Genomic DNA, 13,282 nt, shown 5'->3' with positions numbered 1-13,282 from the left:
CTTCTAAAACTAAAATGAACAGAAGTGGAGAAAGGGGACAACCCTGCCTTGTTCCTTTTTCTATTTTGAATCTCTTCGTGATACTATTATTTATTACCAGTTTGGCGTGTTGGTTTGAATATATTGCCTGTATTCCTTTCAAAAATTCACCTTCAATCCCTGCCTTTTCTATAGATTTTAATAGAAACCGCCAAGAGACGTTGTCGAACGCCTTTTCTGCGTCTATAAAAATCAAAGACGCCGGTATATTGTTGTTGATCTCCAAATATTCAATTATGTTTATAACATGCCTCACATTATCTTTCAGGTATCTGTTTGGGAGGAAACCCGCTTGATCTTTGTGAATTAAATTTGTTAGGCATTTTTTCAATCTATTCGCCATAATATCAGCATATATTTTGTAGTCATTATTTAATAACGATATTGGCCTGTAGTTCTTCATGTTCTGTTTGTCTGTATCTGGTTTAGGAATAAGTGTTATATAAGCTTCCCTCCACGACTCGGGTATTTTCCCTCCTTTCAGAATGTTATTCATGATTTCAGACAATATCTGTTTCAGTTGATCTCCCAAGACTTTGTAATATTTGGCTGATAAGCCATCTGGACCTGGCGCCTTTCCTGATTTCATTTTTTTTATCGCAGTTTCAATTTCTTCTATACTTATCGGTCTGTTTAATTGGGTTCTTTCTTTTTCTGTGACAGTCTTCCCTGTACAGCCCTCTAAATATTTTTCTATTTGTGCTGGGTCCTCTTCTCCTTTTTTATATAACTCCTCATAAAATTTAAGAAATTTTTTTTGTATTTTTTTTGGATCTACTATTAATTCTTTTTCTACCATTATTTTATTTATCACGTTCTGTTTCTGTCTTTTCCTCAACTGCCAGGCTAGGAATTTCCCCGTTTTATTCGCGGATTCAAAATATCTCTGCCTCATTGATTTGATTTTCCACTCTATTTCTTGACTTGTTAACATTGAATATTGTCTTTGTAATATTTTTATTGTTTGTATACTTTGTTCATCTTTAGGGTGTTCTGTTAATCTTTTCTCGTATTCCTTTAGCTGTTTGAGTATTTCGTCTGTTTTTTGCTGCCTTAATTTTTTCTTGTAGTTATTCTGCTGGATGAAAAACCCTCTTAAAACCGCCTTACTGGCGTCCCAAACTGTTTCTATATTTGTTCCCATATTGAGATTCATCTCTAAGTACTCTTTTAACGTGGCCTTGGCTTTTCCGATAACCTCCTCATTATCTAGTAGGTATTCATTTAATCTCCATCTAAAGCCTCCTTGTGATTCTCCTTTGAGTTCCAAGGTTATTGAATTATGGTCAGAGAAAGTTCTCGGTTGAATTTCGCACTTGACGGTTCTTAGAGTAATTTCTCTTGAGGTCCAAATTTGGTCTATTCTTCCCCAGCTTTTATGCACTTCTGAGAAAAAAGTAAACTGTTTTTCTGTTGGGTGTTTGTGTCTCCATACATCCGTCAAGTCCAAATTCTCTTCCAAATCCAGGAATGATTTCGGTAACTTTCCTTGTTTTCGTTTTCTCTTCTCTGTTTGTCTATCCATTTCTAGTATCGGCACTGCATTAAAATCTCCCAGTAATATCATCTTATTATTTCCTAGTTCTAATAGTACTTGTTCCAGTTTTTTATAAAACTCTGACCTATTTGAGTTTGGGGCATAGATGTTTATCACATTAATCTTCTCTCCCTGAAAGCTTATTTGAACCCCCAGTATCCTTCCTTCTTCATCCTTGTAGGTCAATTTGGGTTCCCATTTTTCGTCAACATATGTTACCACTCCCCTTTTTTTTTCTCTCCCGGAGTTTATAAATTCTGTACCCAATTTCTTATTTACTAATACATGTTTGTGTTTTTTGGCTACATGAGTCTCTTGTATACAAATTACATCCAATTTTTTCTTCTTCAGCACATTTGTAATTTTATTCCTTTTTACTTTTTCATTCATTCCGTTTACATTCCATGTTAAAATTTTAAGATTCATTATCGCTTTTATCTATCGAAAAGACAGTAATTTGTCAGATTAGGTTTGGAGTTTTAACTGATTTAAATTCGAGTGTTTTGATTCTCTCCTTCCTCCTGTTCCTCACCTAACTCTTCCTCCTTCGTCTCTTCCTCCTCCTCTTCCTCCCCCCCCTCCCCCGATCCTCCCTCCTCTTCCAACCTCCCTCCCAATCCCATTCCCCCTTCTCCCTCCCTCTCTCCACCCCTTCCCCCCGATCTCTCTACCAACCCTCCAAGGTCTTTCTCGTACCTACGAAGGAATTTACTGACTTCTTGAGTTTCTGTTATCCTGAATCTTTTCCCTTTATAAAAAAAGGAAATCCCTTCAGGGAATTCCCATCTGTGCTGTATACCATTCTTTTTCAAAATATTGACTATCTGTTTGTAGCCTTCTCTCTTACGCAGGAGCCTGATTGGTATTTCTTTAAAAATGATAATTGGTTTCCCATCAATTGTCAGTTTCTTCTGATAGCTTTCTCTCAAAATTATATTTCTCATCTCTATTGATCTAAAGATCACCAAACAGTCTCCTGGGGCCTTTTTCTGTTTATTTTGTTTTGGTCTTATTTTTATTCTAAAAGCGTTTTCTATGGTTTGTGCAACTTCTTCTTCTCTCAGTGCTAACCACCTCGCCAGTTCTTTTGTCATTTTTTCTTTTATATCTTCATCCCTTACTTCCCCTACTCCTCTAAATTTCAGATTTAGCTGCTTCTGTTTCATTTCCATCATAGCTAAGTTATCCAATACTTGATCTTGACTTTTATTTAATTCTTCAAAATTCTCTTTAATTTTTTCTACTTCTCTTCTCTGATCTTTCGTCTCTCTCTGTGTTTTCTTATTTGAGTCCTCTAAGGACTTTGTTCGTACCGTTAAGTCTTTAATTTTGTTAGATAATTCCCCTACCACCTCCTCCATTTTTTTGTCAAAGGAATCCTGCATCTCTCCTAGCTTTTTTTCCATACGAGTTTCATTCTGTCTGAGTTCCTCTTTTATTTTCAGCCATAAAGCATCTAGATCCTTTATTTCCTCCTGCCTTGAGGTTTTCCTCTCTATTGGTGTTCCCACCGCTTTTTTCCCGTCTCTTCCCGCCATCCTTCTGATCCGTCCCCTCTCCCCAATCCTTAGGTGTAAACAAACTTATTTCTCTCACTGCTCTCCCCTAAGGGGCGCACAATCTGAGTAGTTTCTATAATTATAAAAAACCGGCCCCACTGGGCTGCTCTTTTGGTAGCTCAGAACACTGTTGTTAAATTCAATAAAAGGGGGAAAAGGGATAGGGGGAGCGGGGGGGAAGGGCGCAGGAGGAGTGCAGGTACTGAAGGGTAAGAGAGGAAGAAAAGAAAAATAAAAAAGGAAACGCAGAGAGTCCAAAAACAAAGGGCGAAAATTTAAGAGTTCTTCTTTTAATCTGGCTTCGGCCACTTGCTTGGCCTAATCCAATGTTCAAAATTTTTTTAGCCAACCAGTATTCAGACTGTGGCCAAGGTGATGTTTCCGTGTAAGCGGCCAAAACCACGAACCACGGCCAGAACCACGAACCAAAAAGAAGGAGCGGGGGCGAGCGGGGCGAATATGGGGGGGAGTACAAGGGGGCAGGTGATGGAGCAGAGCTGGAGATCTTATAAGTTTCTAGGTCTTTCTGCCGGGTTTGAATAATCAACAAAGGGAGAAGGGAGTGACTGAGTCCCCCTCCTATTTTCAGGCAGGGATAAAGAGACAAGCGGGGCTTTTACTGCTCCTTAAGGTTGTATCTGTTAGAGTCCAGTCAAGCACCAAAGTCTGGATAACAAAGTCCTGTCGGGTTTCAGAGTTCCCCCTTAATTGCAACTCATTGGGGGTAGATACTGGCGTACGTGCGCAAGATCACGCGAAGTTCTCCTCCCACCGCTGGCAAGTTGTAGAAGCAGAGATCGGCAAGAGTCAAAAAAAAAAGAAAAAAAGAAAAGCAAGCAAAAGGGGGGACGGAGGTCCGAAAATGTTTTAACACCACTATCCGAGTGGCTGTACTGTTGGAGATATTGGGGGGGGGGCTAGAGCTCGCTTCTTCCGTTTCTTAAGCTGTGCTTTCCCTTTCTTTCTCCCTCACCCCTCCTGCCTTCTCCGTCTTTCTCTCTGTATGTCGCCTTGTTCTTCTCCACACTCCTCTTAAGTCTCTCTCCCGTCCCACCCTTAGCAACAGTCTATTCGATACAAAGTTTCTGAGGTCTTCTTTCGAAATTAATACTTTATTTTTTGGATACTTTTGCCCCGTGAGACACCCAGCGGGGACTTTCCCTTCTTCCTTTCTACTGCGGGTGAGTAAAGGCTTCTTTGTTTCACTCTCCCGATTAGCGTCCCAGCGCCATCTTATCTCCGGAAAACAGGTCGGGCTCCTTAATTTGTTTTGCTTGCATCTAACACGTCTTGAGCTCTATCTTCAAAGCCGGTTGCTTTTAAATTTACGGAGATTTGTCGCCGTTTACAGCGGGAGCTTGAGGCATTACTGCACGGGGGTTCGCAGGGCTTACCATGGTGCGTCTCCCGATCCTTCGCTCAAAAGAGCTTCGGGTCACTCCGACGCTGCTGGCTGCGGTTCCCTCAAGGGGGCCCCCCTTGAGGTTTCGGGGGGCGCAGTGCCTTTGCGCTACCCCCTCAGAATCCCCTGTGCAGTTTGGAGAAGTTGTTCAGCAACTTCTCCGCGCACCCATACTGCAGGCGATCCAAACCGGAAGTCTCGTGGCATGTCCCAGCAGAACTTGATGGGCAGCTTTTCCATTCTCTCCTTAAAAACACTGTCAAACCTTTCACTTTGTGCAACGGTCATCATGTTCTTCCAGTCTCCAACTGTGCCTGGCCCAGGAAGCAGACAGAAAGAAAGTGCATTGTGGTGGTCAAATAAATATCCATAACTCCAGATATATTCCATCCCTAGATGCAATTGTCAGGTGAAAATGTCAGGGATTCTGCAAGCAGCACCAAGTCAGTGTGATCTACCATTAACTTAGCTTTGTGAGGAAAACCTCCTATTTAAACAAGGAAAAAACAACAGGGAAAGTACATAATAGAACAACTCTTAAATTAGGAAATAACAGAAACTGAGAGTTTCATGAAGACTGGAAAAATGAAATCACCATTACTTGGTAGCTATCACATATCAGTGTAAATATCAGGTGAATCTGTAGGGGATTCTACAAGCAGCACCAAATCAGTTTTTTCTACCATTAACTTACCTTTGCGAAGAAAATGTCCTTTGCTGTGGTCCATGCGATCTGGTCGAGCGAACTCATAGTTTGCCCTCGGATCTGCTTTCATTTTATTAAATGTAGCCTGATCCACAACAGCATCCACCTCCTTTTCCGTCAGTCTCTTTCCCAGGAAGTTGCATAATTTCAATACACAGCTTCTCAGATCCTGAAATGGAACGTGGTTTTAATGTCAGGCCACCGACAATAGAGAAACCTGACAGCCTCGTGATGAAAACTCATGAAATAGGCAGGATTACAAGCAGGGAAAACAAGCAGCCTGCATCTTTCTTTGCCTAGTTTGGAATAATTGCCATTGCATCATATTGCACTTTCATTGTTATGGTACTTTTATTCCATGAGCCATGCAGAATGCACTATATTATGCAGTTCTGAGTCTACAAGTAAATAAATAAATGTCCCTGTTGAAGACACAAGGGAGGTTCTGTGACATCTCTCCTCAGCATCAGAGGGCCTGTGAAATGATATATCTTGCTTGGGATCTTGACACTTTATTTATAGCCCCATAATCCCTCAGGGGAAATGGTTACAGTACATTTTTGCAGTCTAGGATTTGAAAGCTGCACCCAAATCCATGGCCTGCTTGGCTTTGAAAAATCTTTTGGAAAGGAAGCGAGACCAGCTGGGAAAGCAGCAGCTGAGGGCACTTGAATAATCAAATTGCTTCCTTCCTCCATTTTGTAAAGGAGTGTTTTGATGGATGTTTAATATCAGACTGGATAGCATTTTGATAACTTACCTTCTTCATTTCCTCATAGGTAAGAAAGAGAATATTGAAGTCTTCCTTGTGAGAGTACCAGCCTTCCACATGGTCCAGCCATAAACTTGCAGGTACTGATGTGAGAGATGTTGATTTGGCATAAGATGTAGATCAGATTTTTTTTAAAAAAAAAAACATTCAGAAAGAAGCACTACGAACATATAAAGTCCATTAAAACAATTTTAAGGGATCATTTTAAGAACCAGCAGTGGTACAAACCATTAAACAGAAGCTGAATTAATACCATCCACCTTCATCAAACACTTTCTCAGAGAAGGAATTTGCAGAAGAGTTCTGCATTTTAAGGCTCCCTGCAGTGCTTCCCATCCTAGTGTGATGGGAGATTGATGGGTGGGCTGAGATCAGTCTAGCCTTCCTCCAGCTCACTTCCTTCTCAATCTGGCAGTTTCCTTATGTTGTGTGGCATTTAATACTTGCAACATTTAGAGACACTGTCTGGGTTTCTGACTTAACTTGACACAAATCTCTACACTTGATTAAGGATTAGGTGCTCCACCTTGTAATGATTTGTAGCTGCTGCATCCTGATGCAGACAGCATACAAATCCACCTGATTTCCTTTGGGAGTTGGCCAGATCTATACCCTTCCTTCTGCATCAATGGACACAAGTCATCAGTGGCATAAAATGGTGTAGTTGGAGTCTCAGTTGGAGACGCTTTGTGATGCATGGATGTGGAATTTCCTCAGAGTAACCTGTGGCATCAGACATGGCATTCTGAAAAGGTTCCTTAACACAGAGAGAAATTCTTTAATCTGTTGTCAAAGGATAAAGATGAAGGGACAAGAGTGATTCATTTTAGAGTAGCAATTCATCCTTACCCTTCCCAGCCAAAAACCTCTCCATGAAAATTCCAAAATCTTCTACCTCTTCAAATTTGACCATAGTTTTGGAAAAATGGTAAAAGGAAACCAAGACATCCTTTGGGTTTCTGGCCACATAAACAACCTGCAGGAATAACAACAAATTCTTTCGATTCCTAAAATAATAAATGGATGGATCTCAGATATCTCTTCTTGTGGATTCTTGGTGCTTCCAAGTTGCTTTACAGCCCTGGCAGCCTCACCCTCTTTTGCAACATGAATGTCACATGCACAGTGCAATCCTATGGTGTCGAATGAGCTTATTCTTATCAAGTGTAATGGATGGCACCCTTGTAACGAATGCCATTTTTTTCTTTTTTTAAAATACTTTTATTTTGCTTTAAACAAATACATATAAATATAGACAACCAAAATTACAAAAGAAAATTACTTAATAATGATAATAATGAAAAAACTAAAAAACAACAAAAAATATCAAAGTACATGGCATAAAACATAAGAAGAAGTATGAGAAAAAAAGGGAAAGGGAAAGGGAAAGGGAAAGGGAAAGGGAAGAAGAAGAAGAAGAAGAAGAAGAAGAAGAAGAAGAAGAAGAAGAAGAAGAGGAGGTGGTGCCAGAACACAGGAAGGCTCATCTACATCAAGGTCACAACAGATCATTATTTTTATCAATTCTCTCTATCTGCATTCCAAGGAATCCCTCATCTTGGTATCAGGGAACATTTCTCTATGAGGTATCATTCTAAACATAACCAGATCTTTCTTGTTGAACCCTTATCCCCTAGATAATTATTTATACATTCCCATTCTTCTTTCATCATCTTTTTAGGTTTATCTCGTAGTGCATCTGTCAGCTTTGCGAGCTCCAAGTACTCGCATAACGAATGCCATGTTTTGAATGGGCTGAAAGATGGCTGAAGACCACCACATAAAATGGATGCTGTTGATTAACTATTAATAAATTGTGCTGATCAAAGAGCGAATGGAATGTGCATGTTCTGGCAAAAGTACTGTATCTGCAAGGAAACATAAAGACTGGCTGTGCAATGCTAGTTACAAAAAATGAGTATCGTACTGTGCCAAAAGTTACAGAAGACCAGGCGCAAACCATGAGAGTTGTGATATGCCAAGAACATGCTAATGGTGGAGGACTGCCAAGAACATGTCAAAGGCAATGAGAAATGCCAATATTCAGATGTGCATCAAAAAGGACTATATAAGATCGGGCTTTTCAGGAGGGTTGGTGTGTCGGATGCAGCCAGGATCCCGCTGTCTGCCCACCCAATCCAGAAGAAGAGTGGTGAGTGTATGTGTGATTGTGTGAGTGACTGAGTGCATGTTCCCTTATCTTGTTATGTGTTCTGCTTGTTACTCAACAAAGCAATGCTATGTAGAAATTCCAATATATTGGTTGTCTGACTGTTTACTTGTGTTCTGCCTGAAGTGCACTGAATCTCAGATAAAAGAACCTGTTTTATTCTTAACACCCTCCAGGACTTTTACTATGGTGGAACATAAACTCTGTGCTGTTTAGGAGTCATGGGAATTATTTCAAGCTCAGGGTGCACAGAGCATTATTCCTTCATATGGACAAAGGAATTGCAGCTGGATGAACTTCCCTCAAAATCAGAGAAATTTTAATGGAAACTGAGATGTTCATTCAAATAAGGCAAGGCAAACATTGAATATGATCAAATAATAAATGTACTGTTTCCTACTTTTGCTCTTCTGTTCCTTAATCCTTTGGGTACTAAATAGTAGGGTAGATGGGAAGCAAAGAGACGAGGTGATGGACGACTGACATGATCCACATTGCGGATATTGAACTCCAGCCACGGAGCCCTGTCTATTAAGACGACTTTTTCGGTTCCATCTCGATGACCTTCATGATAAATCAAGCTCAAAATATTTTGGGTCCATATTGTGCCTATAAAAGAGAATAAGTTTACTTAATTTCATTTATATGGGGATGCGGGTGGCACTGCGGTCTAAACCACAGAGCCTAGGGCTTGCAAATCAGAAGGTCATGGTTTGAATCCCCGCGACGGGTCCCTGCTCCTGCCCACCTAGCAGTTCAAAAGCACATCAAAGTGCAAGTAGATAAATAGATACTGCTCCGACAGGAAAGTAACTGGCATTTCTTTGAGCCGCTCTGGTTTGCCAGAAGCGGCTTCGTCTTGCTGGACACATGACCCGGAAGCTGTCTGTGGACAAACGCTGGCTCCCTCGGCCTATAGAGCGAGATGAGCACAAAGTCCCAGAGTCATCCGCGACTGGACCTAACGGTTGGGGGTACCTTTACCCTTTACTTTAATTTCATTCATTGTCATGAATGTACTTAGTGCTTTAAAGAGAATAACTGAAAACAACATGTCTCTGCATCATGGAGCTTACTATTTGAATTGCAACACTGAAAAGAAATGAGAGAGAGGAAGGGAATCAACACAGCAAGCAGAGGCTGATTTAGGGACCTGGCTACACAGGTTGCCAACACTATGATGTCAAATAGAAGGTGAAAGGTGGGGGGCACCAAATTTTGGTGTCACACAGACCACCACTGAAATAGGGGCAGCAAACGGTGAATGAGGAACATTGACCAAGGCTTCGTTTCCATTGTGGATGAGAAGTGCGAAGTTCACCTAAAGGTTTCACAGAATTTGAGGATTTGGGAAGACAGAACAATATTTGCTAGTAAGTTCCTTTACTGTTCAGAAAGCTACCAAAAACTCTATTCCAGATTCTTCACAGCACATTATACAAATGATAGACAAAGTCCAGGGAATAAAAAAAAGGTAGTCTGATTCTCCAAAGTACTTTGATTCAGCACATTCAAACTATGATTTTTTTATCAATTTATTCCAGAAAAAGGAATGTTGACAAATGGCCAGTGAGACAAACATAATAGGCAAAAGGCAGTTGCAGAAGCCTTTCTTCATGTCACCCAAGTCCTAAATGCCTGAACAGTGCTGAAATTCCCCCCCTCTCCTCTCCCACTCCCAGTTATTGTGTCTTCCCCACCCCACCAACCCTCCAAGGCAGATTTGGGGAACACTGGGGACACAAGGGGAGAGAACAGTGAAGGAGGTTCTGGTGTGGAAGTGGAAGCTATTGCATGGAGGGCGCAACTGCATTGGATACGGACCCTCGTTATTGTTGGCAAATCTGTGGCAGATAAATGCTGAAATAAAAAGTCACAGGATGAAAGTTCTTACGAATAGAATTTTACAATCACCATTTTGCCACTACATACAAAATCCTGAAAGTCAGTGAATACAATAAACCCTTAGCAAGCACATTTGAATGTTTTTGATGTGTATTTATGTTGTTTTCCAAACCTCATACAGGTTGACACTGGTGGAAAACTCATTATCTCAACTCTTTTTTTTTGAAACAAAAAAAAACATGGCCCAGTTCACCTTTCCGTAAGCAGGTAAGTTCCATACTACCCACATTGACCTCAATTTTGCATTTGGTTTTAAACTTGTGTTAGGATAATACAGATACTATGTAGATATATGTGGGTATCCGTCAGCGTTGAATTGAAATGATGGTTCAACGTACGAAAATGTACTCTTACCTGATTTTGGATAAGTGATTATAAATACATCACTGTCTCTTATTTCAAAATCCTGCAGGGAATCTAAGTACTCCACTGAAGTAAATACTGGCGAGGAAAAAAATCCTTTGTATGTGAGAAGGTATTTCTCGTCTGGTTGCATTCCCTGCCTAAGAATAAATAGAAGGGAATAGTTATCTATATTATGCGACAATGGGAAATCACAAAGAAATAGAGGTGTCATTTTGTCAAATCCTACTCCTCTAGCAGACCCCATAGCAGAATCCCATGCTTCTCTTCCATCACAGGTGAGCAACATAAAGGTCCATCATTTAAAGAACAGAGACTTGACCCATCATTGAGGCAACCAAGCATTCTCCCCCCCCCCCGCCCTGCTTTAAGTGTTTTTTAAAATGGTGCTGCTTTCAACTCAAAGCTGGCTTTGCCCCACACAATAAGGCTTTTCTCTCTCACCCTGACATAGTTATTTCTCAAGTGCATGTGTGCAGCATGCAAAATAGCAACCCTTGGCCTCACTTTATGCTGCCTGGCATCATGGTTTGGTCAGTGCTGCTATCCTGACACTCATTTTTGTACTCAGGGGAGGTGGGAAGGAAGCAAAAACTGCTCCCTGGAAATGGATCCAGGGGAAATGAAAGGCAGACTCTGTTGGGAACTCTTGCCATTTCCTCCTGGGTTCTTGATCAGCTTCAAGAAATTGGGGTGACGTATATTCCGGGCTTCCTGGGACCAAACCATAGATGTGCTTGGGGACCACAGGGTGGCAAAGAGAAAGGTATTCTTCACTGCCCATCTGGCTTCCATTGCCAGCTCTGGCTGAAACTGCTGCTGGAATGTGGTGCCCAAGGACGTTCCATGGAGGGAATGCTGCCCTTAGCTTCATCTATGATAATACAGAGAGTTGGCTACACATACAATGGGCCTTGTTGGGGCAGGTGTTCCCATAGTGAGACACCACTGCCAAAATAGCTCTTTCTTCTTCTTTTTTCTGCCTCCTCCCTGCGCCAATTTCTCTCCTCCCACGTAGCGTCTGACAAGGAAGGCACTTGCAAGGGTGGGCTCAGTGCATGGTATAAGGAGGCGGGGAATTGTTATGGGAGAAAATTCTAGGCTCCATTGGGTGCTGCGGAAACCAAAGTTGTCGCCAGTTGTCGCCAGGTCTTTTATACCTGTTGGGACATTTCAGGCCATAATATATAATATGATGCACCAAATGGAAATATACCACCTGGTGACATTTGAGATGAATGGGTGTTTTATAAACATTTAAATAAAAATAAAATCCATTGCTTAAAAGGGATAAAGGGATAAAGAAATAAAGTGCCATGAAGCCTGAAAATCACTTTAATTCTCTATGTAAGTCTTGTGTTTCATCGCTAAGAAATGCAACAATTGTTTAGTGGAAAACATTGTATGTACAAAATATATTTTCCAATATATAAATTAAGGGTTGTATCCCATGCCGAATGAGCAGGGTTCCACTTGCACAATGGGAGTTCAAATTCAGTCCCCTCAAAATAACTATTAATCTCTGGTAGCACAAATGTTGCACTCTGTTTGACACCAGAAAAGAATATGAACTGTGACAAGAGTTTCCATGCATCTGATGAAATACCTTGTTGCCCCTCAGAACTCTTGCAAGAAAGAGTAGATTAGTTGTTTGTCATTCAGTAGTCCTGCTTTTCCCTGGAAAGTTTAATTTACAAGAAAACGTACCTACCTTTTGTTTTTACAGTCAAAAAGTGTGGGAGAGAGAGGGAGAGACCGATCTCTTCTGTAGCTTAGAGTATTTCAGCTTTTCAAGGCTCACGTTCAGAGCTCTCAAGGAAACTGCTTTATAGAATTCTGTTAACTAATAAGAGTTTGGTTAAATCGATGGCTCCTGCTTAGTAAATCATTCCTTGCAAGTTATGCAAGAAAAGAACAGTAACACAGGAGCATCGAGGCACATAATCTAAAGAACAACAGGGGAAGAACTTGTTTCTTTGCACAAGGAACAGCCAAGATCAGCAGTGGTCTTTGCCCGTTTAAGAAATAAATGCAGTATTACGTCTGCTCCACTAGTAGAAAATGGGCTCAAATGGTAAGAGAGACCTGAGATTCACCAATGGATGTCTATTTGTACACACATGCCTGCACTGACTTACACCCCAATAACACCAACTTAATCCCTTTTTGTTTTGATCCAGAATGAGGCAGCTAGACTGGTGACTGGGAGTAGCCGCCGAGACCATATAACACCGGTCCTGAAATATCTTAATTGGCTCCCAGTATGTTTCCGAGCACAATTCAAATTGTTGATGCTGACCTTTAAAGCCCTAAATGGCCTCAGTCCTGTATACTTGAAGGAGCGTTTCCACCCCCATCATTCTGCCCGGACACTGAGGTCCAGCGCTGAGGGCCATCTGGCAGTTCCCTCGCTGCAAGAAGTGAGGTTACAGGGAACCAGACAGAGGGCCTTCTCGGTAGTGGTTCCTGCCCTGTGGAATGCCCTCCCAGCAGTTGTCAAAGCAAATAACAACTATTTTTCTTTTAAAATTCAACTGAAGGTGGCCCTGTTTAGGGAAGTTTTTAATGTCTGATGCTGTATAATTTTTAATATTCGTTTGGAAGCCACCCAGAGTGGCTGAGGAAACCCAGCCAGATGGGCGGGATATAAATAATTTATTATTATTATTATTATTATTATTATTATTATTATTATTATTATTATTTTTATTACTACTACTACTACTACTATAAAACCAAGATGGACAGCTCCAAGTCATTATAGTCAGAGTTCCATGAAAGCTATTTCCCAGTAAACAATGCCACATGCAGAAATGGCTCATTTGTTTT

General features: G+C 41.0%; 1 protein-coding gene and 1 long non-coding RNA gene across 2 annotated transcripts; one reads left to right on the top strand and one right to left on the bottom strand.

Annotated features, from left to right (window-relative positions):
- Positions 1–4,645: 4,645 nt before the first annotated feature.
- Positions 4,646–12,314, bottom strand: LOC309528684 (amine sulfotransferase-like; the record flags this gene model as incomplete). The annotated part of the gene is made up of 7 exons (XM_082216289.1): positions 12,165–12,314; positions 10,445–10,593; positions 8,586–8,794; positions 6,865–6,991; positions 6,004–6,098; positions 5,232–5,412; positions 4,646–4,851 (listed from the first exon to the last, which is right to left on the bottom strand). The coding sequence occupies exons 2-7, from the start codon at positions 10,584–10,586 to the stop codon at positions 4,646–4,648; spliced, it is 960 nt and encodes a 319-aa protein (XP_082072415.1). The 5' UTR covers positions 10,587–10,593; positions 12,165–12,314.
- Positions 7,506–8,270, top strand: LOC309529060. Its single transcript, XR_014218058.1, has 2 exons — positions 7,506–7,601; positions 7,697–8,270. It is a non-coding gene; the product is annotated as an uncharacterized lncRNA (long non-coding RNA).
- Positions 12,315–13,282: the final 968 nt, after the last annotated feature.

This window comes from Podarcis vaucheri (assembly GCF_965113315.1).
Source record: "Podarcis vaucheri genome assembly, chromosome: 3".
Classification (NCBI taxonomy): domain Eukaryota; kingdom Metazoa; phylum Chordata; class Lepidosauria; order Squamata; family Lacertidae; genus Podarcis; species Podarcis vaucheri.
The sequence above is the reverse complement of the archived record's forward strand: the minus strand, read 5'-3'. Positions and strand labels throughout refer to the sequence as shown.